The sequence below is a fragment of the Gallus gallus genome, chromosome 23 (assembly GCF_016699485.2).
Source record: "Gallus gallus isolate bGalGal1 chromosome 23, bGalGal1.mat.broiler.GRCg7b, whole genome shotgun sequence".
NCBI lineage: Eukaryota > Metazoa > Chordata > Aves > Galliformes > Phasianidae > Gallus > Gallus gallus.
In genome coordinates, this window is record NC_052554.1 from 3852039 (window position 1) to 3880000 (window position 27962).

At 49.7% G+C, this 27962-nt stretch overlaps 2 protein-coding genes across 12 annotated transcripts; both read left to right on the top strand.

The window, feature by feature from the left end:
• Nucleotides 1-79: 79 nt before the first annotated feature.
• FHL3 (four and a half LIM domains 3) lies at nucleotides 80-25741 on the top strand. Of its 11 annotated transcripts, none has more exons than XM_040651759.2 (7): nucleotides 80-138; nucleotides 12084-12298; nucleotides 22562-22746; nucleotides 22820-22994; nucleotides 23590-23759; nucleotides 24043-24229; nucleotides 24371-25741. In XM_040651759.2, exons 2-7 carry the CDS (start codon nucleotides 12292-12294, stop codon nucleotides 24520-24522), a joined length of 876 nt encoding a protein of 291 aa, XP_040507693.1. In that variant the 5' UTR covers nucleotides 80-138; nucleotides 12084-12291; the 3' UTR covers nucleotides 24523-25741. The 11 variants fall into 11 exon arrangements, with proteins under 11 accessions (XP_040507693.1, XP_046759668.1, XP_046759670.1 ...); XM_046903712.1 differs by having other exon boundaries at nucleotides 22565-22746; XM_046903715.1 differs by lacking the exons at nucleotides 80-138; nucleotides 12084-12298 and adding exons at nucleotides 2570-4519; nucleotides 5438-5982.
• Nucleotides 25154-27933, top strand: LOC124417375. Its single transcript, XM_046903711.1, has one exon. The coding sequence runs from the start codon at nucleotides 26646-26648 to the stop codon at nucleotides 27819-27821; it is 1176 nt and encodes a 391-aa protein (XP_046759667.1). The 5' UTR covers nucleotides 25154-26645; the 3' UTR covers nucleotides 27822-27933.
• Nucleotides 27934-27962: the final 29 nt, after the last annotated feature.

Consider the following 27962-nt stretch of genomic DNA (forward strand, 5'->3'; position numbering starts at 1 on the left):
CCCCGGCCCGGCCCAACCCACCGCCCCTCGGCCGCGCTCCGCCCCGGGCCGGGCGGGGCCGCGCTCAGCGCTGAGGAGCAGAGCAGAGCCGTGCCCAGCGCAGCCCGGCGCCGGGGCGAGCAGCGGGACGGCGAGCAGGTAGGTCTGGGGGGCGGTGGGAGCCCGGGGGGAGCCGCCCGCTTCGGGCCGTCAGCCCCCGGCACGGCGGTGGGGGGGCGAGCATCTGTGCGGGGTTTGCATCGCCCCAACGGGAGCCCCCTCGGATCAACTCGGGGGGTTTTGTTCTCTGAAAGCACAAATGAAGTCTTTCCGCCGCGTCCCTTTGCCAGGCTGTAGAGATGCTTAAGCTGCGTTTCGTTAAGAAAGCGCTGAAACTTTACCCGGCTAATAAACTCTGAAGCAAAGCAAAAGCGAACGCTCAGACTCGGTATAGAGGAATGTTCTGTGTGCGGGGAGTCCCGGGACTGGTTCGGGGTAAAGCTCCGCTTTCTTCTGTTAAACGGAGCCTCCAGCAGTCACAGCTGGCACCTCTCTGCTTTGTGAGACGGCTCCGTGTCGTTGCAAAACGCCTTCCCTTCCCTGAGCACGGTTTGGTTTCGCGTTGTTATGTTTCCTTACAGGTAAGGTTTTCGGGTTTGGTTTCCAGCTTTGTGTGTATCTTGTACTTGCGGTTATGTTAATGAATTTCTCTCTGTTATGAGAATTCATGGGAATATTGGTTTAGCTTACAGTTAACCTGGATGGAGCGCGTTAGCTGAAGGAGATGGCACCTGGTGGTGGTTTCTCATCTTCATAGTGCAGGCTTTGGTGCTGGTGTCTCTCTGCTTAATTGGAGTTTCATACATTCATTGTTTCCCTGTTTTGAAAATCATAAATGCTTCCCCATCAGAATGCCTACCATAGGAGCACAGGTAATACCCTGTCCAGGGTGGCTTTAGGAACCTATTTAGAAACCTCTTCCAGCTGCTATAAATATGTGAGCGTCAAATCTTCTGTTCACTTTTGAGAAGCCTTTTCTTGTGTATTTCTGCAGGAGCATCTAGTTTTTAAAAAGCTGCCTTTGAAACAAATAATATTTTCCTGGTGTTCACAAAGGTGTTGAAAACTGCCTAATTTATTTCCCTAATTTGCTTTGTCAAAATGTGGTTTAACTTCCTGATGCGCCATCAGCAGGATGGCAGAGAAAGGGAAGTCTGACATTTCTCCCATCTTATTTTTGTGCCATTCTTTTCCTGGGATGGAAACCACGTGGTTTCCTCCTTCTTTTGCTCTCTTCTTCCTTAGAAGTTTTAATAGCTCAGAGTTGAGAGCTCTGGTTTTGTTCTTACTAGCTAGGACTGTAATTTGGTATACTTCTAAGGCTGGTGACACAGCCCTGCCACAACTGAAGGCAGGGTGGTGCTTGGAAATATCTCCAGTTCCCCAGCAGGATGCTCTGGGAACAGTTCCACAGTCCCAGCTGCTGGGGCACCACTGTTGCTCCATGTTGGATGTCCCTTGGTGGAAAACCTGGGCATCTCCCCTTCCTTCAGAATAGCATCTGCAGAGCTTGTGTGCTGAAGGCCAGGCTGGTTGCTGGGTCTGCAGGAGGGTGGGAGGTCACTGCCGTTCCCTGTGCAGGATTTGCAGCCATCTGTAGCACGTCTGCTGTCAGCTCAGCTTCCTGTTTATGCTGCGTTTGGTTTGAGAACAGGCTCTGAAGCAGCCACGCTGACTGAGGACATGGCTTCAGCTGGGGGCTCAGAGCTCCAAGGTCCCCATGGGGAAGGAAGGCAGTTGCTCTCTTCACACGTGTTTTTTTTCCTGTAGAACATGAGCCTCATGTGGCTGTAGGCAGTGGTCACTGGACAGTAGGTTTCTGAGGGTTAAGAAGCTCAATGATTGTACACATTTTGGACCTGGCAGCTTCGAGACAGCAATGAACCTTTAAATGTCAGGCTCAGGAAGAACTCCTCTGTGGGCAGGTTACTGGAATTCCCAGTGCACCACTTTTGGAAGCACTTGGTATAGTTCACAGCCAGGACTCGCTTTATTGCTTGTGCTATGAGGCAAGATGCTTTCTGCTGTGTTCCCAGTTGTAGCCTGGCTGATGCTGTTACATGACCTGCTGTTTTCTGCAGTACTAGCAGGAAAATGGAACAAATTGGTTATTCTTAGTGCTCAAACGATTCCTGTTCCCCCTCTCCCAGGAAAGGGACTTTTATGGTAATCACAGCAGTGACACGCAAGGTTTTCACAGTGGCCTGCTGGGGTTCTTGCTCGTGTCTGCGGGATTTTCGCTGTGCTTAGCTTGCATGAGGTCATGCTTGAAGAACCCTAATTGCATCAGTAGCCTCAGGAGAGACATGAGTATAAACCTTTTTTCCTCTGCCTCACCTTTCATGTCAGAAAGTTTCCATAGACAAATATATATATTTACAGAAAACTGGGGACTGACTGGCTGCTTGGTCTGAATGGAAGCCAAGCTTTTTTACTGGACAAACAGCTTCATAATTTCTGGTAATTGCTCATATAAGGAAGTCATTTCTCCCCTGCTGTTTGGTATCCCTGGTTGACAGCTGCTGCCTGTGCCCACTGCAGAGCACCAGCTTGCTCTGGCACTGCCACTTCTGCTCAGCTTTCCCCTCTGGAGTGCAGCTCATGACTCCTCATTCCTTATAGGGGTTTGACTGTTTCTGCTGATACAGCTGCAATTTTGAGACCCTGGCCAGAAAAACTGAGAGACAGCAACATTTTGTCTGTTGGAGCCATCAGAACAAATGTAAATGGATGAGAAAAGAAAGAGCGGCTTTAACGATAGCTACCAGCTGCAGCTAGGAAAAGACCAATTGTCAGAGGGCAGAAAAACTTTATCAGTATTATTTAATCTTCAGGTTACTACTGAGAGCTTAGGCTTGCTTCTGAAGCCTGGGATGTTCAGGGGCAAGGGCTGGGAGTTTGCAAGTGAAGGGGTTCAGCTGCACAGATTTGCATGTTCTGGTGGGGATGCTAGGTTCGGTGGCTCAGCAGTGCACCCTGTGCTGTAGGTGCTCAGTAGAGAAGAAGGTGTCATTTATTGTAATGACTAATGGGTAGTTACTGGACTTTATCCATTAATAAGTAACGTGTATTCAGCAGCAGTCAGAAAGCAAAACGTCTCCATTCTAGGGAGATGTAGTTGCTGAGAAAAGTCCTTGTTCTTTGTTTCTTCTTTTCCTTCCGTTTTGCTCTGGCTTTGCCAGGTGTAAAATACAATTGTCAGCAGTTTATAGGGAAGGGGGAGTGTCAGTTTTCCTGTCGAAGAAAATTCCAAGGGTCTGATTGCAAAAAGAAGGGAAACTGAAGAATGCCACATGGCTTCCACCTTCCTGTATTTCATCCTTGCAGAATTGCCTCTGCTGCGTGAGTCACTTGGTGTCTGTTGGTGTTTGCTAAACGGAGGACAGTTCTAACAAATGATTCTGCCCTTAGTCAATAGGAACACGCTGAAGGGATAGTATTACTCTGGGATGAAACAGGACAAGGACATTAGGAGTAAGTTAATAGTCTTAAAATTCCTAATTGAGAGTTATTTGGAAATAGTTTAGCGTGGAATCTAAGTAGCAATGCAATAAGGATCCTAAATTCATGTTCTTGCTCTTAGTGTAGCATCCCTTTGACTTTGTGATTTGGCTCTGACTGGATCACTGCATATGGTAACAGGCTTGCAAGTTTGAGACTTACTTTATATAAATTATTTTGACATTTTCTAATAAAAAAAAACAATCCTTAAATCAGCCACTTCTGATTAGGCTCATTGCTGGACAAAAGCTGGGTGATGTTTATGCCCAGCCTGCCCAGTGCCACTCAAGTTCAGGAGCATAAATCAGCTTCCAGCACCATCCAAGGACATAACCTTAACTGCTTTCTAACTGAGTTCCGAGCATCTAAGCTGTAAGCCAGAGGAATGTGCTGCATCCAACCTGAGCTGTTAGGAGCCCCTAAGCTCATAAATCCTGTGAGCAGAGAAGCCAGTGCAGGTGACTGGACAGCTGGAGCCATTCTCTGCTCACAAGGAGGAAAGGGACCTCTGAATAGCTCAAGGAAATGCTCAGTGTTGATGGAATGGCTGCAGATCTGCTTCCCTAGTGCTTCCTTCACCACATGTTACACTTGACCCTGCCAGTACTAAACACCAATAGGAGGCAAGTCATTGTCCCCAGTGGCAGATTAAACTGCTTGGCCATTGTTAAGAGTCCAAGATTTTCCTCTCTCACCCTGGTTAAATGACTGCTTGGATGTGCAGCCAAAGTAAACACAAGCTAATAAAAAAATGTAGAGATAACAGATACAGTCTAGCTGTTATGGACTAAACAGTCAAGCTGCAGCACAAAGATGTGTGGGTTTTGCTTGCTTTTTTTTCTCCTTTAGTTTTTGAAGCTCAATTTACCTGACAGTGAAGTGGTGCGGATCAAGTATACTTCCTTTCTCCTGTATAGGAGAACTTTGAAGAAGAAATTGATCTCCCAGGATCCGTGTGGCAGCTCTGGAGCCCTTTCCTGTATCCTCCAACAATACGTTTCCTTGTTGACAAGAAATGCATTGTCAATGGACTTTTTACTTTTTCATTTACTCAGTGCACAGCCTGTGAAAGCCATTGCTGCAAGACAGCCTGTTGATCAGAAGTCTGGGGTGCTGCAAAGAGGTGGGAGATCTACAGGGCTATCACAAATACTTGAACTTGTGGTAAAGAAAGAAAGAGTTTTGGAGAGGGTCAGAAAAACTCAGCGTGAAACAACCATGTAGTGGTAGGGGTTGGATTCTCCCTGTATTCCTATGATTCCCATGGAATGCTATGTTCTTTTACAAGAGTTGAAGTGAATAGCTGGACAGGTAGAATAAGTGTTTGGACACGCATCTGCTTCAAGTGCTTGGATGTTGCTGGCACACGTAATCGCTTTGTGTCTGAAGCTGACTGAACTGCCCAAGTCCTTGTAGTGCAGCTTGCTTTGCTTTCCTTTCTGTGGCTGGGGACGGTGTGCCTGCTGCTCTGGTGGCTCCTGCACTCTGGTCTTCAGCCTCTTCTGGGATCAGAAGTTTGTAGAGAGACCAAGGGCTGAGCGTGCGATATGACATGAAAAGATTACAGGCTGCTGGGCAATAATTACCATAAATGATGCAGACAAGTCCAGATCTAGGAGCAGCTTTTCCTCTTTCATCCCAAGCCAGTCGTGGCTCAGGCTGACAGCACACCTGGAAATGAGGTAATTGAATACTCTGCCCACATTGTTCAGATTAGTTGGGGCTTGGGCACATGCAGCACAATTGTTTTCTGTGCTCCTGGGCAACTTCTGTTCTCCTGCAGCCAGGAAGCTTTACTGGTGCAGTGAGACAAGACAAAGATGATTCTCTTCCTTTCTTGGGAAAGGCACTCTTAAGCCACCTGTGGTGTGACTTTTCTGAGCTATACCCTTTCCAGATGTGAAGATCTTGCTGCTATTGAAGTATGAGGCGGAAATACTTCCAGTGCTGCCTGAACATGTTATTTAGGTCAATTGGAAGGAAGATGGCAACATGAATCAGAGGAGGGGTTGGAGGAGGAGGAGGAAGGTCGTTAAGTAGTGCCTTGCCACCCCCTGCCAGTACAGGATTTTTCTCTGCTGGTGCAGAAGGACATTTAGAGATCCCATTTGTTGTCTCCTGTACTCTGCATACCTCTGTGACTATGAGTAAGTGGACTGGAAATGAAAGAGAAGACCTCAGACAAAAGCCTTGCCGTTATCTCTCTGCATCAGTATGTCTCTTTCCTGATGGATTAGCTAATCTCTCTCAGAGATAGACAGAGCAAGGTCTCCTCTTCGTTCCTCTGGAAAACAAGCTGTATCAGAATAATTGCTCTGACTACATCCATTTGGGGTGAATGAGTCTCCAGAAAATGCTTTCATGGAAGCACAGCAATTGTATTTTTGTGGCAACTCTTGCTGGTAGAGAGCTGGCAGAAGCAGCTGGGGGGTTTCCCAGCAGGTAAGTGGCCCATAAGGGCATGAGGGGTAATTACAGAGCAAAGCTGACAAGATGGGCTTGAAGGGATGCTGGTGATGGTGGGAAACCTCCTAAAAACGTCCCATGTGGGCAGGGCTTTGCTGAGCGCCTCGTTTCCCTTCCCAGAGGAAGCAGCCTGAATTCACCCGTTGCTCTGTAGGGACCTGTAGGCTAAAACAAATTATTCTTACGCAGTAGAAAACACTGGAACCAACCTTAACTGATGAAGCAATTTGCCAGCATTTAGCCTCGAGGTCCCCAGTCCCCCAGGGCTCTCCAATGCAATGACTTGAGCTGGTTTCCCAGAAAGATTCTCTTGGATATATGCTGTTGGCAATACTCTGGCTTATTACTGGCCTTTTTATTTTTCCAAGAGCCAGCTCTTGTTAGCTTCGTTCTCACAGTATTGTTTTCTTTCTAGAAGAAGCTTTTGCTGGCTCTTCTAAGCCATCACATGGGAATTGCTTACTAGCTTAGATTTATTTTTTTTTGTTTTGACCCAAAGCTGTGCTTTGCTCCCCTCTGTAACACTGCCAACATCATTTCCAGTCTCTTTTAAGCATATGTTTTGCAATAATATCTAAACTCTTGGCTCCAAATAGCTGCCTTACAGAGAGATCCGTATCTTTTAACAAAGGAATTGAGAAGCTAACAGTGAGAACAAAAGCAATATCTTGAGAGCCTTTAAGCCTCTGCTGACCTTTCCCAAAGGCCTCGGCTGGGGCTCCTGCATCTAGCGAGCAGATGGCAGAAAGCAGGGTGGCCTTCGGTCAGTTTGCACAGTCCTCTGCCCCATCCCTGCATTTGCTGGAAATGTGCACTGCGTACTGTTGCCATTTGGGATCAAGTGTGCTATTCTTACCGTCTCCAGGGAGCCTTCTCCAGCAGAGCCCATCTCTGATGGAAGTCCTCTTTGGCTGACCTTGTACTCAGGCTAGTATTAGCAGTGTGGATTTTTGGGATGTGACAGCAGCATTCTTCAGAAGAAGACTTGGGAAATGCCTTGTCATGGCTGGGAAAGGCCAGCGAGCTGCTTGCTCGTTGAGTTCTCCAGATATCCAGCTGGGTACCTGGTATTAAACCAGGCAGCAGTGAGATCACTGTTAACGTTTTCAAAACTTCAGAACAAACAGCTGCAGCAATGCAAAGGCCCTCACCAAACCAACTGAAGAACTGCCTTTGCTTTAGATGGTGGGAAGACTTGGACATATAGGTGCTAAGACCAGTCAGGAAAGTAGCAGCAGAACTGGAAGTATGTTTTGTATCTTCTGACATTAAGAAGCTTCTCCTTGGTTTGCATCAGTGCATGAAATGGAGGCTGTCTGACCTGCAGAAATAAGGGTTAAGGTTTAGCAAATTGGCATTTCTGGGAGTGAAGTTTCTCTAATTAGCACGTTGCTCAATTTGGGTTGCAGGTGAGTTGAGAGAGAAGTTGGAGCTGCTCCGTGTGTTTCTACAGGTCTGTTGGTTATTTCTGTCCTCATTGATTCTTTGTATTGCAGTAAAGTCATAGATGTGGAGGTTGTGTATTTCAATTAAATTCACACAAAATGGCTTTGGGGCAGTTTCAGCTTGGGAAACTTTGTTGTTGTCCTTGTAAATGTAAAACCCGACGCACCAGACTCAAGTAATGCAATCAGGATGGATTTTCTGTAAATATTTCCTAATCCCTCTGAATTGTCATTCTTAAAACTTGTGCTCAGCTGCCATCTGTCGCACAGGCAGAATGAAGGCTCCGAGTGGGGTGAATAAGAGCCCTTGGCAGTGCTATTTACACAAGTTGGAGCTAAGCTGGGTTCAGGATGTTCTGACCTGCCCAAGTTGCTGCTCGTCCATTTGCACCAGCTGCTGCTGTGTCTGGCACAATTGCCTGCATTGCTTTTTAAAGACTTCTGTATGCAGGGACAGAGGGGAAAAAAAAAAAAGAAGAAACATGACAGAAGATGAGAAGATTCACATACTCCATAAAGTTCCTTTCCTGATGGTGCATGCTGTGGAGCCACCTTTCCCTCCAAGCTCAGCCATGCTCACTGCCATGCCGTTCTGAGGGTTTTACCTTTGTACAAGGGAGCCTGGAGCTGTGTGTTCTCCATCCTTAGGCGGGGTGGATGGCCAAGCTTCAAGAGATGGGAAAGAATTGGGCACGGAGGTCCTGATGGGAGGCTTCGTGGGACTGCATGAAGTGTCTGCTCATAAGAGGAGCTGAGCTGATGTGAAATGAAAGGTGCTTGGTGTTCCTGGAACTGAGATGCTGGGATATATACAAGCTGCCAAATGCAGAAACAAAGCAAGAGCAGAACCAAAATCCTTCCTGCCCGCTGCTCTGAGGCTCAGCTCAGCAGTTCGGTGTGGAATGAACAGCCCTGCCTGAGCAGTGGTCCCTTAAACATTTTACTGTGGGGAGGCTACATCCCTGTGTGTGCTGTGTCTTGTAATGTGTACTCGGAGACCCATGTTGCTTCCAAGCCCCTGTGCTCTGTGTGTCTGACTGCGTGTGATGGATGGCTGACCACTGAGCCCCCAGCATCCGTCTGCCTTCTGCTCCAGCCCAGCCTCACTGAAAAGTCTTTCTCCTTCCTCAGCCCCTGGAGCCTTCCAGCTGTGCTCTGCTTGCAGCCCATCTGAGGCTCTTTTTTTGCCACCGTCTCCCAGCAGAACCAGTGGGACAGTCCCAGGATGCTCTTCCCCACGTCTGTCCTTTTGTCCCCGGGTGTGTGGGACACCAGCCTTGTGCTTGCTGGCCCCGGGGCCTCACTCAGCCACGCTCGGAAGGAATCGTAGCAGAGTTAGACCTGGCAGATGGAGGCCTGTTACCTCACCCCACAAAAATGCTTTGTTATTGAGAAAATGGAAACTGTCTGAGGTTTGGGAGCTGAATGGAGTCATTGGTGTCTGTTTTAACCACAGCTTGGTGGTGGCTGCTGAAAGTTCCCCTTGCTGAGCATTCCCTTTTCCTACACCCATAATCTTCAAGTCATCAGAGAGCTGCAGAGATTTAACTATTAGCTGAGCAAACGCTGAATGCTGCTGCGTGCTCTGCAGAAACCTCACTAAAGCCTCAGCATCTTCCAGCAGAAGTAAAATGAGTAGCTAATTAATAACCCTTTGCAAACTGTTGCCCAGAAAGGTGATCCCTGTGCATACGAAGCCAAATTCAACTTCCTTTTATGATCTCAGCAGTGCCCCTTGTTTACTTGATTTATTTTTAAAACGCTGGACTAAGATTAGGCAGGAGCTTCTTAGGGAGAAAAGGCACGCACAGACACTGGTGTTCTGTACCACGGGTATCTGAATCCCAGCTCAGAAGAGAAATTTCATCTTGTCAATGTTTTCTTAAGATAGATTGCAGCGCTGGGAACTTGGGAGCCTAGGAGGAAGAATACAAGTAGGGATTCAATTATTAGCAAGCTGGTTTTCCTATTGCTTTGCGTGATTTCGGTGAGTCAATACAGACCAGCTCTAACTAAATCAAGACTTGTTTTAGTTAACAGATAGCTGTGTGCATTTGTGCCACTGTAGGATCTGATACACCCTGTCAGTATTAAGCATTATTCACTGAGCACCCTAATAAAGCCAGACGAAGCAATGTTAGCTTTTTGGAAATAAAATGAAGGTTTTATTTATGTGCATTTAAACTAACAAATCTTTGTAAGCCAAATTGATGTCTTCCAGCTGCTACAGATGTTTTTTACATGACAAAATATTTCAGTGCTTAGAAAAACCTAGAATGCTGGAGCCACAAGATATTAAATATTTAATTATTACACTGGAATGTAAATAGGGTCTTGATATTTAAAATCTGTTTACTCGAATTTCAAGTGCTTACTTAGAAACCCTTAAATTAATGTGGTTCTTATCTTGTTACATGGGAAGAAGAGTGATGACTTGGCATCTTCTCCAAATTTCTTTCGATATCGGCATGGGTTTTAGTAGCAGTAATTTGGTTACCTGGAGAGATCATCCCGGCTGCTCCAGGCAGAGCCAGGGAGCGATGTCTGCTGTAATGGCCTCTTTCCATTTGAGATCCCTGCTTTCAGTGCGTTTGCAGTTCAACCATAAAAATCCTTTCCAGGCTGAGCTCTGGCTCCCGAAGTCTTTGGGAGATTTCTTAATATAAAATGCAAATAGCAGAAACAACTGGCAGTTGATTTTTTTCAAACTGTATCTTAGCAGTGCAGAGCCCATTCTGGACGTGTGTTGTTCCTGTAGTCCTAAAGCAACCTTATTTCTCAAATGATCCAAGCCCACAGGATTTCCCTCGTGTGAGTATGTTTGAGGTTAGGTAATTTCTCCTTGCTGTTCAGATGGTGGCTGCAGATCATGCCATTTCCTACCAAAACAGTATATCAATAGCTCAGTGCTACAGGGGAGAAATGTCCGGGTTTGGGGTTTTTTTTAAGCTCTCCTAATGTGCAAAAGAAAGGAAATAACAATGTAAATGTCTATCTGAAAGGACAGAAATTCCTCTTTGAGGTCCACAGCTGATGGCAGGATTCCTATGTAGCGCTTAGGATACAAGGGTGGTGGATAAACAACGGGGAGGAGACCCTGAGCTCTCTCTGAGCGCTATTGTCAGAGTGGAGCTCCCAGGCACTGCCCCAAGCTGCTTTTGTTGGGCTTTTGACCTCACCTTGAAATTCCACTGCCCTCAGTTAAGGAAGAAATGGTTTTAATGGCTCTTAAAGCCTAGCACAGTCTGAACTGGGGTGTAGCTCCGTGTGCCACATTGCTGCGGTGCTCACAAAGACGCCGCATCACTCAGGTGAAAGGTTTGGAGCCCAGGTTCAGGCACAGTGCTGGCTCTGCTCACCTCAACCTTTCTTTCTCCTCTGCTTCTCCCAAAGAGAGCAGCTTGTGGGCTCTGTTTGCACATAGGTCTGTAGCATGCATGAGTGGGCGTCACGTTTTCCATGCTGCTGCGTCTCAGGAGGAGAAGGAAGCTTTCTGGTTCCATTGCTGGCCAGCAATGTGGATCTTGGTTCCTTTTTTAGCTCTGCCAAGCTTGCCGTGTGCCAAAACCCTCTGAGGTGCAAATCCCAGGAGGGAGATAAAATAGCTCCGTGCCCTGCAGGTGTTGTAAGGGTAAGTAGTGCTTCTGCTGGTGACAGCTGCTGGGGAACTGACCAAGCAAGAATCCTGTGAGAGGAATGGGATGTCAGGTCCATGGAAACTGAGCACTCTGGTGTTTATGGTCTTGCACTGGGTCATCGTATGTATTTGTGTTGTTTGTGATGGGATGTCAGGGAGCGAAACCATCTTCCAAGCAAACTAATCTTCAGTTTGTGTCCTGGGTGAGGGTTAGTTAATACCTCCCTCTTTTCCAAGCACATAAAACTGTTCAAATAGAAAAGACAGCAATTAAAATTTAAGACATTTCAGTGGCTACCTTTGACTCGGTGAATGCTTTCCTACCAAGAAAACTGCTGTGATGCCTAAATAAGAGGTTTCTGGACTATGTGAAGTGTCAGAGGTACTTACTGAAGTCATTAATAGCAGAAAGTACACTGTGTTGCATGTAACTCAGCCAAGAGAACTTTTATTTCTAGTATTTCTCAACCCTGTGCAAACAGCATGTAATACACAGGAAGATTAATTCTGGCCCGTTGGGCTTGTATAGAAGTCTTGGATGTGTTGCTTTTGGAGAGCCTGAGCAGCTGTATGTGGAAAATCACAAATGCACTTCATGTTGGCAGAGGTGTTGGACCATAAGCACACACTGCATCATGCTTTATGCTCCGAAACAATGACTCAACCCAGGAGTGATGAAATATGTGCTGTCAGATCCTTGATAACTCTGAGCTTTAATTTCAGAAGGAGATGCAGAACAGAACTTGGAATAAGAAGGGAAAAGAGCAGTCCAGGGATTTTGAACAGCTGGGCCCCAAGTGGATAGTGTTGTACAAATTGCACTGACCCTTTCCAGTGGAAATCAGTGAGCGCTGCTGTCTTCGGGAGATTGAGAAGTAATTTATATCCAACAAATTGGAGTCAGGGATTCCTGCACCCCTTATGAAAATATAGAGTAACTTGAATTGTAAGAGTCCAATTTCATGTCACAAGTAATGAAATCTGAACCCCTGCAGGAAATGCAATCCCCATGCTGATGTCACCCTCTGGTTTATGATGTGGCTGCTTTTGTTCCTGGGAGAGCACTCGAGCGTTCTGCGAGCACGGTGCTGACTTACAGGAGAGAGTCCCTTGCTCTGCACCTGCTGTGAGTGCCTGCACTGTGAGTCAGTGGGAGCTGCCCCAGCGCATCCCCAGGCTCTGCACAGGTCCTTTACTGCCACGATGCAAGGTAACAACAGCCCGGAGGTTTGGGTTCCTGGTTCTGCTGGCTTGGGGCACATTGTGGGTAGATGGGTTTTTGGTCTGACCCATGAGGAGAGCATAGGGAGGGTTGCTGGATGCTGGTGTTTTCTTGCTGCAGTGAAGGCTGAAGTGCTGGAGTGCAGGAGCATGCAGACAGCCCTGGGAGCTCTGCAACTCTTGGCAGAGAGCAGCTTGCTGTTGCTTCCTTCAGGGAAAGAGTGTGGAGCATCTCCTCCACAGCAAAGAAATGGGAGGTTGCTTTGCATCTTCTGATTCATGGGCTGAGACATCAGCTGCTCTTGGTCTTTGTGTGGAAGTCCTCACGTAAAAGCTTTGGAGAGTCCAAATTTGGATGTTTCCCTTATTTTTTTTTTTAATCTGTTTCACTTGGGTCTCCTTGTAAATATCAAATTTAAGCGAGAGGATGAGGATCTGTGAATGAGCCACAGGCCTGGACCAAGGGCTGGCTAGTGTTGCTCTTTCTTATCTGTGTGTTTTTGCTCTGCAAAGGAGCGCTTTTCAGCTGTTGTGGAGTTTCTGGGCAGTCAGCACATGTGCTTTGTGGTGGCACCTGCCAGCAGCAGGGCTTGGGGCTGTGGCACAGCTGTGGGTTGGGTTCCTCCACACACTGGGAACTCCATGTTTAGTGTGTGAGTGATGCAGAGGCATTTACACTTCATTTTGTGAGCGCTTGTGCCCATTTATAATAGCTGCTTCCTCTGCATCTTTTGGACGTGGCAAGTTTTCCCTTTCAGAAGTACCACCAGTCTCTGTATCTCAGTGTGTGGCAGAAACTCGAAAGCATGTGGCTTCCTGCAAATTTATTTTCAGTGCTTGCAATGGTTTAATGTAGGTTTTATGTAGAATACGCAGTAATCACGTCTTCTGCAGCTGAAAATGTGCAGTACTTCAGATTAATTTTAAAAGATCTCAGTGAGAAGTGCTTTACCAAGGACACCAATTGATGACCAGATCACCTAGCACAGAGATCATTAGCTGCAGAAGAAGACTTATTTCATGTCTATGCTGGCAGGAAAGTGGCTCCAGGAGGCCTCCCTCTTCCCATGCCATGTCCTTCTGAGTGTGGCTCACCGTCCTTGGGAGCGCTGCCTTTTTCGGGCTGGCTGCAGCTGGCACATGCAGCATCTCCCAGGCAACAGAGGATCTTAGTTGTGTTTCGGACCACAGGCGAGCAGTTCTTGGGACGGTAACCTGAGACAATTTGCCTTTGCCAGGATTCAGTCCTTCCCCAGATTTAGAAGTGCTCACATGCTACGGGTTACAAAGCTGTAATTGCCTTTGCTTGCGAGGGACGCAGCAGCTGTAAGAAATGCAACAGCCTGCAGTCCTGCTTACCGCACAAGAAGGGAGGGCAGAGGCAAAGAGGCCCCTGGCTGGTGATCAGACAGTGAGAGGGCAGTTGCGTGGCATGCGAGTGGCAGTGCAGTATCTCCCCTATCACCTTGGTTTTTGCTTTGCTCTGCTGGTTTTGTGTGCAGATGCAGTGCCATCCGCCTTCCTCAGCATTGCTGTTATGTGCAAGAAGCTAGCTATGAATGCCCAGGCTTGAGAGACAAGGAATTGACTCAAAAAGAGAATATTTTGACCAAATTTGGTGGAGAAAAAAAATTCCTTTGCCCTTGAAGCAATAGGCATGTGTTAAATAAGATGTGTCTGATCTGAACGTCTTTTCCTGCTCCTGTAGATCAAAGTTACTTTGTGTATTAAAAAAACATCAACGCCAAAAGTGAAGTTGAGTGGATCCTTAACAAAAGAGCTGCCAGGCTCTCATGTGAAGGTGATTAATAAGGGTTGGGCTCAGACTGTGCAGGACTGCTTTTCAGCATAGATGCACAAAGCAAGCACGTGGCTGCATCTGTCCCTTGCAGCCTGTCCACGCGCCGATGTGCACGCATGCTTAGAGGCAGGCTTGAAGCTCCTGTGCAAAACAGAGACATAATCTTTTATTCAGGGGCTACAAAACGCTTTGTAAAAAGAAATTTAAATTATTCATCGCTTTGGAACTAAGAGTGGCTTCATCCTCAGTGTAAGAAAACAGCTAGGGGAAACAAAAACTACAGTACAGAGCTGGAATTGTAACAGAACATTAGGGAAATAAAGCAGAATGCCTTTGTTTTGCAGTGCTGTCTGTACTGAGATGCACAGACCCCAAAGCAAGCACCTCGAGCAGCTTGATTGTTTTTTTCTGCATGGAAGCTGTGATGTCTGTTTGTATTGCAAGATCCTTGTGTAGTGGGTAGATCTAAGACGAAGGTAAATTGGCCTCAGTGTGCAGTTAGTCATTTCCTGACATGCTTTCATGTTTGAGTTGTAGTGTACTGGGTTTGACCTTTATTTCTTGGGGCAAAGGGATTTTGAAACATTACTGCCGGAGCCCTCATCCTGCACAGTTGGATAAGCAGTTAGGCATCTACATGGCCATGGACCAAGTCAGCTGGGTTTCATGGGCATCAATCAGTTCAGTCCAAAACTAAATGTTCTCTGTTAGATTATTATCCTCCAGTGTGCCCGGTCCTTGGGACTCCCATTTTGTCCCTGTCACAGCCAGGGCACTGTATGGATCTCACTGGGTTTCTGCACTTAGGAGATGTAGGACATCCTGCACTCTGCTGCGGAGTTCTGCTGAGCTTGTGCCATGAATGTGGGGTTGGTTGGTCTGTTGGTCTTTTTGTGGGTGTATATTTGATATACATTTGTTTGGTGGAGAATGCTGCCTCCACGCAGGAGGAGGTACTGTCTGACTACTGACCCCACTGTGATCCTGATGGGCTGGGATGGGGCTGCAGCGCACGGAGCAAGAAAAGCATGTGCTACAACAGCAAGGTAACATGAAGCCCACAAACACCAGTTTACAGTTTCATGTGCATTTATATATACTCTCTTTATGACTTTCTAGTTGAACCCTCATCCAGTTACGATCCCCCACCACCTTTTCTTGTCCATCACTTTGTAACGACAAGGGCAAAGGAGGCTTACTGATAGATTAATCCACCTCTAAGCAACAGGAACTTTCCAGATTAGCTCCTGCCTGGACCTGGTATGAAACCTGGGGCCTGGAGGCCAGCTGCTGCCCGTTAATTTGTTTTGATGACTATCTTTAGGGTTTGTTTGTGTTCTTGCATTACTGTTTGTTGCCAATGGGACAGCAGTAAGCGTATGGTCTGCTCAGTGCATCTGAAAGGTTTATTCAGCCCTTTGCAATAAATATATTCCTTATTCTCACCTAATTTTCTACTTGAAAAAGGAAAACAAAGGGAAACTAAAGAAATGTGTGGATTTTCTACTGGCAGGCTCTCTGAATGGGAATGGCCAGGCCCATCTTTCCTAATAGCACTTCTGCTGATGCTGTTGAGGCCAAGACTTCCCTAAGGAAGGGATTGTGAATGTTCCCATGCTGGGAGTTCAGTGGGAGATGAGGAAGCCAATTCCAGGAGCAGTGCTATGGCTGAGCCACACGGCAAGTCTGAAGACTGTGTGTGCTCTCAGCACGCGTGTTTTTGGTAACTGAGTGGGAGGATACCCTTCTTTCAAATGGCATTCAGAAAGCAGTTGCACACTTGATTCTTACTCCATTTTCAGGCTTTTTTTAAGCATCCAGCAGTCACTGCTTTGAGCAGTGTATCCCCACTCCTCTGATCGTGCCGAAGCTCCCGTGCTCGGTCACGCTCCTTGAAACTTGGCTCCAGTGTCTTTCTTCCTATTATGGTCACCCTGGCCATGTCTGCAGCTGCTGCCCTGGAGCCAGTACCAGCTCCAGCAGCAGTGCTTGTTGCAAGTTGCTGCTGCCAGTGGGGGCTCCCCTGGCTCGGTTGGTGTGGCACAATGTCAAGTACCTGCAGTGGGGAGCTTGGGCCAACCTCTCTCCTCTCCCAAACCTCTTCAGAGACCGGGCACGTTTTGAAGCCCCATGTTTCCTGACCATCTGGTAAGCGAGACTGCATTTCACTGGGGAGAAGATTCTGATGTGTTTGCATCTAACTGCTCTGCTTTTGGACTTCCTCCTCGAGTTAAGTAGTCGGTTTGAATCACGGGGGTCCAAGCAGACCAAGTGGTTTCAATTCCTGACTTCCTGTTGCATGCACAGAATTTGCTTACTTTGTATACATTTTAAGTAGGATTAACAGCTGATCTCTTGAACAAATGCTGGGTTTCTGTGCCAGCAGAATGACACAGGGCGCTTGTTCCAAGTGGGTCCTCGCAGCTCTGCCTTCCACCCAAGGCAGGATTTGTTCAGAACCCGAAATAGTCCTTACAGATGTTTAGTGATGCAGTCCTAACTCTGAAATCGTTTCCTTTCTCCCTGGGCAGAGTTTTTCGTTTTCTGGTTGCATAGGGGGGACATGAGCCTCTTTTTTCAACCCAATCAGAATTCACTTTCCCTAAAGAAAGTAAGCCTGCAGCAAGAACTGAGTGGGCTGTTGCCTTTTTCCTTGTCTGCCTGAGCAATGCTTTCCCTTTTGGAAGGTGGGGAGAGGCAGTGAGGATAAGAACCCAGGGGAAGCCTGAATTTCTCACTCGAATAGATTTCATGTTTCTCTGCCTCCAAATGCCTCCAAAGGCCTTCATGCTGAGCCCTGGAGATGCCTCCTCCTGTAGCTGAGGTCACTGGACCTGCTCAGATAGAAAAGGGACAGAAGTAGCTTAAAGACAAATGTGAAACAGTGTCCTGACCACAAGCAATTACAAGCTGAATCTCAGATGGGCCATCCCACCTCCTTTTCCACAGTGGTGTGGAAAGTTGGATTCCCTTGCAGAGTGGCCTCATTAAAAAGAAGTTCTTTCTGTAAAGGACAAATGTCTCAGTGTGTACAAACACTGGCTCAGAACTTTGTGCCATTACCTTGTATGGGGATGCTGCTTTGTGAGAGCCTGACTTAGTAGCAGCAGGTTTTCCATTCATGTTGGAAAAAAGTTTTATGTTTCCTTATCTTCAGAGGAAGAATGAGGAATTTATTACCAGAGGATGAAGGTCTATGAACTCAGTAGTGCTCTGAAACCAGAACAGTGTCTTGGAGTGCCTCAGAACCCTACACGTCCTGACAGCCCCACTGTGTCCCTGTGGGCATAGCAGCTTCTGGGGCACGGAGGACTCCTGCCAGCCTGCCCAGGTCTGCTGGAAAGTCTGCAAGCACATCAAGGGTGAGGCTATTTCCACGTGCAGGCTGCAGATTGTGCGTGCAGTCTCTCAAAGTGTGTTGGCTTTCCTGGGAAATCTGGCTCGCTACTTATAGTAGTTCATAAAATTAATCTCAACTAGGAAATAATTTGTTTTCCAGATCTTCTGAAGTGTATCTGGTCTAGCAGAATTCAGTGGGTACTTAGGTCATGCATTTTGCTTCCAGAATCAGCACTGCTGATTCTGATGCAAGAAGGCATAAAAGGAGAGTCCTGGCCTTGCGGAGATGGGGCTGAGCTCCCTCAAGCTGTGTCTGTTCTCCTCCTCCTCCATGGAGTGATGCTGTTGTGGAAAATAAGTAACAGCATACATAGTGTGCCGTGTCACTATGTATAAACTGATGAGGATGCCTCCTTTCTGCTGGTTGGGGCATCTCTTGTTGCACACACCAGGGGTAGGGCTTTCTCTCTGTCAGTGTGTGAGGTTCTCTGGGTAAGATCAGACCATACGTGGGACAGTTGAGTCTCTGTACTTATCTTGGTCGTGTAAGAGCTGCTGGGAGGAGCTGATGGGCTCTGGTTTTGCACTCTGAAGTCTTTTCTGAGCACTAGGAAACCCTCAATTTACCATTCAAAGAGTGTATTAAAATTGTGCACAGCCTCAGCTGCCCTTATTCCTTGGCAGATGCTTTAACAATTTCTGCTGCTTCTTTCTCTGAACGCTTCAAGAAGCTGCCTGCCGTGCTGAGCAGAATTCAGTTCTGCTGGCACAGATCTCATGTGCAGTGCAGGGTGTTTCCTCACAGCTGTGACAGCCATCTCGATGGATGCATTGCAGAGCTCCAGGCCAGCAGTTGGTCTCCCTGTGCTTGGAGAAGCAACGGTGCTGCAGGTTTTTGGATGCCTGCAAACCAGGGCACAGCACCCCAGTGGGGTACAGGTGGGCTGTGCTCACACCCCAGTGCTCCAGATACCCACTGCCTCTTCCAGGCTGCCTATGGAGCTGGGAGGTGCAGCCATGGGCAGGATGTGACTCAGGGGTGCTCGGAGCAGGCGGGGCTCTGTGGAGGCAGGATTCAGCTGGCAAAATGCCTGGCACCCTCCTGGCTCCCCCAGCTCTCACCTGGAGGCAGCATCCAGCAGCAGCACAGATGCTGGACTGCTGTCCCGGGCCTGCAGCTCACAAGTTTGGGAGCAGAGGGACAAGAGCTGTCCCCACGTGGCTCCCAGAGGTGGTGTAGGGGAACGGGATGGCTTTCAATCCACAGCCTCGTGCAGGGGCCAGCGCTGCTCCCCTGATTGAGCAGCTGGTTTCCCTTTTAGGGTCGGACGAGAGGCAGAAACAATGTCACGCGGATTCCAGCACCCATAATGGTTCTCGAAAGCCAAGGGGAACAAAGAGCATTCTCCTCTGTTGACCTCGAAGCATGCTGAGGACTGTCTTCCAAAGCTGCCTCGCCAGGCGGTTTCATCCTTACATGGGAGCCCATCCCACAGCACTGCACTGTGCCCACCACGTGCCTGTAGGTGTGAAGTGCGAGCGCCAGGGCAGCAGGCAGGGCGAGGAGAGGCAGGAACCCGACACATAAAGGCAACTCTATTCCTGTGTCCTGGAAAGATTAAGTGTTTCCCTGGGAATAGCCTTGTTGGATTGCTCTGGGGTCGCCTGGTGGAGCAGCTGGTTGTGACCTGACAACAAGCAACAAATGCATATGGAGTTACACAGGACTGTAGGTTCACTGTGTGCGTGAGACCTCGTGGTAGCCCAAATTGCCTCCAATAGTGATTAAACACTAAAGTGATTGCATGCAGCAGAAAGTCTCGCCCTGGACCTATTCTTTGCATAATAGTTCAAGACACTAAAATGAATGTAATGATTTCCTGGGGCTGTTGCTAAGCCCTCTGAGGTGTTGCTGTGCACAATGACACCGGCGTGGTGTTACGTGCCTGCTACTCTCTAATTAGAAAGCAGCCTCTGCTGTGCGTCCTTGGTGAGCCGCTGACCTTTCCCATACGTGCAGCTATTCTGAGCTCTGTTCCAGACTGATCAGGTTTGCATCCCGGAACACTTTAAATATTGTTTGCGAGGGGAGTTCTTGTTGCCAAAGCTGTTTGTTCTTGGGCACAGGCGAGAAACTGAGCTTCCGTTCTTCTATGAGCACAGCTCTGTCAGGCAGAAGGATCGGGTAGGCAGCTGGCAGGCAGAGCTGCTGTTATTTCTGCCCTCAGACAGCTGCAAGAGTGTCCCAGGTCTGGCAGCCTTGGTCCTGGGATGGATGAGTGGGTGAACGTTCTTTGCAGCTGGAATCCTATCAGGCTGGGGCAACACCTTGATTGGTGTCTGGAGGCGTTGCTGACACCAGCCTAGCTCACAACTGGTGTTTACAGGGTGGTGCAGACTGCACAGTATCAGCACATGCTGATTAGCACGCATGATGATTGCCCTTAAGTCTCAGCATCAATTTAAAGGGTCCTGAAGCCAGGACAGATTTTTAATGCATTTTAAAACTCCACTTCTTGTCTTCACAAATTGAAACAATTTCCCAGATCTTCATTGCAATCACAGTAAGAGTGGGGGACTTTTGTCCTATTTCTTCGCTGTGTTTCTTTTGTCTCACCTTTCTCTGTGCCGTGACCTTGGTGCCACATCCGTGGGTGAGGATGTGGAGTTTGCCATGGTGTTGTGCAGGATTTGTCACTGCTGCACAACACTGTATGCACGACCAGAACAAAGAGAGCAAACAGATCACTTCCTTGCAGCTTATCTAAGTCAAATAACTCTGAGTAAACTTCCTGGGCCTGGGTTTTATTCTCTGCGAAAGGCAGCACAGGGTCTGATCCTGTGTGCTCTCGCAGCAACCTCAGCCACGTGATGCTTGGCTCTGCCAGCCCCACACCCCACAGCTAGGACCAACAGAAACAGACCACAACTGGGGAGAATCTGCTCGAAGCAGAAGTGCCCCAGGGAAGCAGCGCTTTGCTTCCAGTGCACCCAGTTCTCCCAGTCTGGGGGCTTTGGCACTCCAGCACAGTGCAATCCCCATGTGAGCAGGGTGGGTATCGTGCTGGCATGGTACAGTTTGGGCACTGCTTTTGAGCAGAACTTGGAGTATCATTTTCAGAGGGTTTCTATGGGTTTTGTTCCCTGTTCCATGCACTCCTGCAGCAGCGCCACCCACCTCACTGTCCTTGGCAAAGTGCTGTAACTTGCTTTGTGGCTGGGGACAAGGAGGGATAGCCTCCAGGCTGGGGCCAGCAGCGCTCAGGGACTCAGGGTGTCTCACTAGCAGAAGCCAAGGCTTCTCCCAGCATGCTTTTTTTCCTTCCTTCATGTTTCCTGATGTTCTCTGACCCCATGTTTTAGGACCACAGAGATAGCACAGCCCATTGAGCAAACACAGTAGCTCCGAGCCCTGGCAGTATCGTGGTTCCCAGGGCAGGAGTGCTTATTAGAGGCCCTTTTATTACAGACACACCTTGGAAAGTTCTTCTCTTTAGCAGGGCTCGGAGGATAAGAGTGGTAATTTCATTTTGTTTCTTCACCAGAGAGAAAGGTCTCAGGTAGCTGCGAAGGCAAGTCAAAGGCAAGCAGGGTGGCAGGGGGGAGCGCTGGGTGTTGTGGGAGCTGCTGCCTTCATGTGTGGGCGCCACAAAGGGAGGGTGCTTGGGGACGGAGCTGTGGCAGCAAGGGGAGCACTGGCACAAGCACCCACCTGGCTCTTTTGAATAAAACCCCATCCCAGTGCCAGGCTGGGAGCTGTGAGGCAGAGTGGTGGCCCTGAGCTGCCAGTGGGGATGAAGCTGTCCCCTGGGGCAGGCAGCAGCTGGGTAATGAGCATCTGAATGGGGACTTTTTTCCCCATCCGCTGGTCACGTAGCCATGTGGGAACGCTGGATTTATTCCCCAGCAGTGCTATCAGCACATACCAGGCTTCACAACAGCTGGGAGCCATGGAGCTTGACCAAGAATAGCGCTGGGGAACTCACTGCCTGACTCAGAGCTGTCTGGAGCAGATCCTGTCCTGCACCAGTGGATTGCTGTTGTCCCAGGGGGGAACTTCAGGACAGCAGGCATGAAGTGGGGGGCTCCCGGCTCCACAGGGCACTGGGTTGGGGATGGAGCTACATGGCTCCTCTTGGAGCAAATGGGATCCCAGAGGGAGCTGCATTGTGTGGCTGTGCCGTGACTGCTCAGATGTAATTCCATGGGCTTGTCTGCACTTGACAACAAGCTGGTATTACAGAAGGGTGTGAATTTGCAAGCGGAGAATTCCATATTTAGGAATAACCAGGTTCAACCAAACAGCAGGAAGATACTCTCATTCTGGAATTAATGTTCCAAAGAAAGCACCCGAGTTCTGTACCCTGCCTGCCTGCAGGAAGACAGGGCAAGGAGCGATGTCAGATCTGCATGCAAACCCCAAACACCTCTCTTGCTTGTAAAGTACATTCCCTCCCCTCTACTTGCTCCCTGAAAAGAATTTGTAGCTGGAGCAACATATGCATGGAGCAACACGTGCAAGGAGGTTTAGTGAGATACGGCTGCAGCCGGGTGCAGCGTGAGGTGCCCAATTCCAGCTCCCCTGCTGAGCAGCTGCTTTAAAGTCCTGGAGCTGTTCCAGCTCTGAATGCTGCAGCTCAGTTGGGCAGCAGCAGCCCGGGGCCATCCGCAGGGGTCCTACCCTTGGGGGGCTGAGTGAGGGTCCCTGAAGGAGCCTCATGGTGGCTGTCCTTGCTGGTGTGTGGCTTTGGTATAGCAGTAGGTGCACACACGCACAGAGTGCTTGTGGGCCTCCTCTGGGTGCTAAGTCAAAATTTCCCATGTGGAAAAAAATTCTTTCTTTTTTTGATCCTCATTTACCCTTTGTTTCCCAGCAAGGAGCCAAACAGTGCAGAGCTCTCTGTGTGCAGACATCTGTATTTCTCTGAGTGGTGCCTGCGTGCTCATGTGGTTAGATCCATCCCAGCTGTCTGCAGGCCGATTTGGGGAGGGTGTTCCGGTGCAGGAGCTCAGTTCCCTGTTCTGTCCTTGTGTCCCAGGGACATGGGGCACTGCAGGCACATCCCAGGCAGTGCAAAGCAACTCTGAGCGAGCACTCTGCTGCTCTCTTAGCAGGTGAAGGCGGCCCTCAGACCGGCACCATGACCGAGTGCTTCGACTGCGACAACTGCAAGGAGTCCTTGTATGGGCGCAAGTACATCCAGATGGACAATGGCCCATACTGCATCCCCTGCTATGATGCTCACTTCGCCAATACCTGTGATGAGTGCAAGGAGCTGATTGGCCACGACTGCAGGGTGAGTATGGGAACATGCTGGGCAGCGTAGTCCATAGGTGCCCATCCCCATCTCATCCTACTGTCCTCCCCAGGAGCTGTACTACGAGGATCGCCACTACCACGAGCACTGCTTCCGCTGCTTCCGCTGTGACCGCTCGCTGGCTGACGAGCCCTTCACCTGCCAGGACGAGGAGCTGCTGTGCAATGACTGCTACTGCAATGAGTTCTCCTCCAAGTGCATTGCCTGTGAGAAGACAGTTATGCCAGGTAGGAGCAGGCGGGCACTGTGGTTTGCTTCCAGTCCCATTGCATGGGGCTGCAGGGTCCAATGTCAGGGCAGCAAGCGACAGCTGAATTTCTGCCCTCCCACTGCTCTTTCACTGCACAGTGTGGGCTGGGCACAGTCTGGTGGGACTACAGGCTGTGATCAGCACAGCCCTGACTGTCTGTCTGTTTCTTTTTCTTGTGGGGAAGTGAGCTGAGGAGGAGATAACAAAGGGTTTCCTGGGCATTTTCTGGTATGTGCTGACAAAAGGGGAAGGAATGGTTGAAGGCGTGTGAGTGGCTGTGGAGGTAGCCTGAGGCAAAGGAGTGCCTTTGCTTGGCCATTCTGGTATTCTGCAGATATGGGTTACGACAGGCTGCTCTGCCGTGGCCGTATTGGTGCCAGGGGAATGTTGCTACAGCCCCCACTCGTGGCTGCTACTGCTCCTGGGCCTCTCCCCCAGCTGCCTGCATGGCCCCACTCTCCCACACTGCTCTGTTATGGTGGGCAGGACCCTGCATTGTCCTGCACAGCCTCTGTGTCCTGTGTGAGCATACGTGCTCCCCACTGCCTCTCTGAGCACAGCTCTTCTTGCAGGGTCCCGCAAGCTGGAGTACAATGGACAAACCTGGCACGAGCACTGCTTCATATGCAGCAGCTGCCAGCAGCCCATCGGGTCACGATCCTTCATCCCAGACAAGAAGGATTATTACTGTGTCCCCTGTTACGAGAGCAAGTTTGCTCCTCGCTGCACTCGCTGCAAAAAGGTATGTCTGCCATGGCAGGCCAAGCCATGGTCCTGTGCAGGGGGGTCGTGTTCCCAAAGTAGGGGGATCTGCTGGCTGAGAGCAGAGGACAGGGCGCCCCTGCACAACCCAGCCCTGCTGCAGTCAGCGGCTGCTCTGCTCTAGCAGTGCCGGGAATGGGCAGACTGTGTACCAGCTCTCTCCACACCCCATCAGAGAATGGTTCAGGTGCCAGCACCCTGGCTGATAGCTGCTGAGGTGTGGCAGTGCCCCCACGTCACACGTGTGCTCTCTCTTCCCACAGACCCTGACCAAGGGAGGAGTTACCTACCGGGACGAGCCATGGCACAAGGAGTGTTTTGTCTGCACGGGCTGCATGACCCCCCTGGCTGGCCAGCAGTTCACCTCCCAGGATGACAACCCCTACTGCATCAAGTGCTTTGGGAACCTCTATGCCAAGAAGTGCAGTGCATGCACAAAGCCCATCACAGGTGAGCTGGATGGCCCTAGGGACAATGCGCTTCCTCCTGGCAGGCGATGGCTTGGAGATGAACCAAGACCTCTAGCTGTGCAGACAGCTTGTCCAAATTGCTCCCCAAGGGTTTTAATGCTGTGCTCTGTCCCTCCCACAGGCTTCGGTGGTGGTAAATATATCTCCTTTGAGGATCGTCACTGGCACCATAACTGCTTTAACTGTGCTCGCTGTGACACCTCTCTGGTCGGGAAAGGCTTTATCCCTGACAATGATGAGATCCTGTGCCGTGACTGCAGCAACGACCTATGAGCCTTGGAGGACACCGTGGGGCAGGGGCTTTCTCTATTCTTCAGAGTCTTTGTGCCAGTTACCCCTGACAGCATTGCAGAGGCAGGGCACATAGCATAGGAGATAAGGGCTGACCCCGAACCACGGTGTGTTCAGGAGGTTCCTGTGCCCCTCCTTGAAGGCTAGAGTATGCTACACTGTGGCTCTGTGCAGAGCCAAAGCTAAATAAAGTTGAAAAGGAGCTTCAAGATCCCCATTATTTACTCTATTCTTTTGCTTCTTGTCTGACTGGGCATGAGCTGAGCAAAGGGCAGCAGCAGCAGCAGCTTCAGTGCAGGGCTGCTGGATCTGCACGCTGGCAGCATGCATTTGCTCCCCTGGGCATGGTGCTCATTCTTCTCCATTTTTCCCTGCTCTGTGTGCTGCAGGGCAGCAACTCCCACTCTGGTCTTGGCGGCGTGCACAGTGGATGGCTTTACAACCCAGCGCTGCACAACCTGTGCATGCAGGACTCTCTGCCCTATTAGGAAGGCTTGGGGACACCGGGCTGGAGCGGAGCACGTGTCACCACCATGGGATTCCTGTAGCCACTCTGCCACCTATGTGCTGCACCCTTTGCTCAACGTGGCTCTGCGGCAGAGCTCAGACACTCGCAGGGCTGGAGCACTGCTCCAAGCCCCTGCCTGTCCTTAACTGTTCACAGCGAGGTGTCTCAAGGCTCACACGAGGGCTTGAGCCAGCCTTGCCCGGCGGCTTGGCTGGCCCTGCCCCCCCAGAGCTCCTCTGCGGGGGAAGCTTGTGCTGTCTGCCTAGTCTGCATCCCCTCTGCTCTGCCCTGCATGGGGCACTTCCCCCAGCCCTGCTTTCCTGCTTAACCCATGCTTCTCTGAAGGCATCTTCTTGTGATGTTTATTCGTTTTTTTGTTTTTTTTTTTTCCTCCTTTTGTATTCTTTTGTCATGATTATCTGTTATTTTGTAACCAGCTGTGGGATGAAGAGACTCTCCCCCCTGCCCAGGATTCAGTAGGAACAGAAAAAGTTATGCATGTTGAAGTGTTATTAAGTCTGTATTCAGATCCTGGTTGAACCCTCGTTTGAAAGCTTTGATGCAGGCAAATCAGAGTTTGTGTGTTTGCTATTCTGAGGCACTTGGAGCAGTCTCTAGAAGGAAGTGTCCTGAATGTCAACCTCTTGTATGTTTCCTAAGGCTTTATATAATAAACCGTTTTAGTGACACTCATTCCCGTGTGTTTCTCAAGCAGCAGGCACAGGGCAGTACTGCAGCTCCATGCTCAGCCCTGTCCCCATTCCTGTCCCCATATAGGGGTGGGGCTGATCCCCCACCACACTCCTACCTCCTCTTACCCAACCCCACCAGCTGTACCAGACCCTCTGGCTGAGGGCAGAGGAATGGCAGTTCCCTCTCCCTACAGCGACTGCCTGTCTGCCTGTGCCCGCTATCTGTCTGCATGACCAGAGCAGCAATGCTTTGTGGCTGATCACAGCCCTGTCACTGCTCTGGGTACTGCCTCGCACCCCACTGCACTCAGCAGCTTCCCCATCCCGCGCCCCACGCTCTGGGCTGAGGGGAGCTTTGCTGGGGATGTGGCTGCAGGCTCCTCCTGGCAGCCTGCCCCACAGCACTGAGTGCTTGTTACTCACTTTTATCAGCTGGGGAGCCAGTTGTTCCCCTAACATCTGAAACTGTTTTCCGCAGATTCCTTTACGTTTACTAACAGCTGCCACGGCTTCCTGCAGGCTCGCCAGCCCCCGCACCCCACGGGTGCTGCAGCAGGACCACAGCACTGGCTCTGCGCCTGCACACTCCTGGATCAGCTCCTGCAAACACTATGGTTTTGTTGCTTTTTTTTTTTTTTTTTTTTTCCCCTTTTTCACATAAGACTTTTGCTGCTTGTGACCTGTGCCAGGCTCTGGTTTTGCTGCTGTTTGGCCTCAAACAAGGAACGAGCAGCTCAGGCCCTGGAGGTTTCTGGCTGAGCCTGTCCTGCAGCAGCAGCACCACGAGCCCTTGTTTCTGCAGCGCTGTTTCCAGGGATTAACCACAAAAGGTTTCTGTACAAAGGGCCCCCAGGCTCCTCTTTTACTCAGCCTCAAGAGCCTCACGTTTTTAGCCAAAAAAGGAAATGACCCAGCTGCACGTAGCGCTGGAACATCTGGATTTTATCCCTGTCATGAATGGGTCATGGCTGTGCGCGGCCCCGTGCCTGATTTACGGGAGGGGGAGGGTGATGTCATGCACAAACCTCCCCTGGGCTCCCGGAGCATGGTCTGAAGCAGGCACGGAAATACTCCTCAGCACGCAGCCAGAGGAGCAGGGCCCTCACTGGGAGCCCAGCATTAACCACGCGCTGAGCTCAGCTCTCCAGGGGAAAAGCTGCCTCACAGAGGGACACGGTGACTCCTGTCATATGCTTTTTGGGCTCGCTGTGGGCACCCCTCTCTGCCCTGTGGATGAGGGCACTCTCTTTCCAGGCAGACTTTTTAGCTCCCTGCTGGCGGTCACCCATTTCCCAGCTGCATGCATGTATGTACATGCAGCATCGGGTCACAGCTCCAGCACAGCCTCTCCTGAGCTCCTAAACCCAGCATGGACCTGCCCTAGCAGCTCCTGCAGCCCTGCAGGGATGAGTCTGGAGGTGAGGTGCTGCTGGAGGCTGGGACTTGGCCTTATTTGTGGTAACAAGCCCAGGACCACTACTGTCCATCCTGCCTGGGGTAGTGGGGAACCAGAGCTAAAGGTGAACTTTCTCCTTTGCTTCTCTTACATGAGGTTGGGGACGTGGTTGAGCCCTGCAGGCATCCTGCATGCTCCTCCTGGTGTTATCCCTTCTTCCAGGCCCCCAGCTAAGGTCCAAGAAGGTGGGGAGGCAGCAGAACTCGCAGAGCTAGCTTTATTCCCATTGTCCCACCTCTCCTGGCAGGAAAACTGTCCCCACATCAGCACCAAGCACGGTGGCTGCTCCCACACTGCCTTCCCAGCACTGCACAGCTCAGCCCACAGTCTGCCTCCTCCCATGGTGCTGCTGGTGGGCAGAGAAGGAAGAAGAGCAGCATCAGGCTCCTGGTGCACCAAGCTCACATGGCTGGGGGTCCCCACTGGGTTTCAGCCCCTTACCTTACTGGGGATGAAGTTTCTGCAAAGGGAAAGGGAAGAAGACCCAAGTCCAAAAACTTATCTCTGCTTGTATTTTCAGATGGGCATTCATGAGGAAGAAGTGGCGTACTTAGGGGAAGTCTTTAGTACAAGAGTAATTAAAGACAGTGTTCCTACCATCAGTATCACCCCCTCAGTGCAATGAATGTTCCCAGGGCAGGATCATCTTTGTCTGCCATAATTAAGCCAATTTTTTTTGTTGTTGTCGTTATAGCTTTTGGGTTAAATAAATGTATTATGCATCATAGGGAAAAGAATATGAATAATTTATTTATGAGTTTAAATT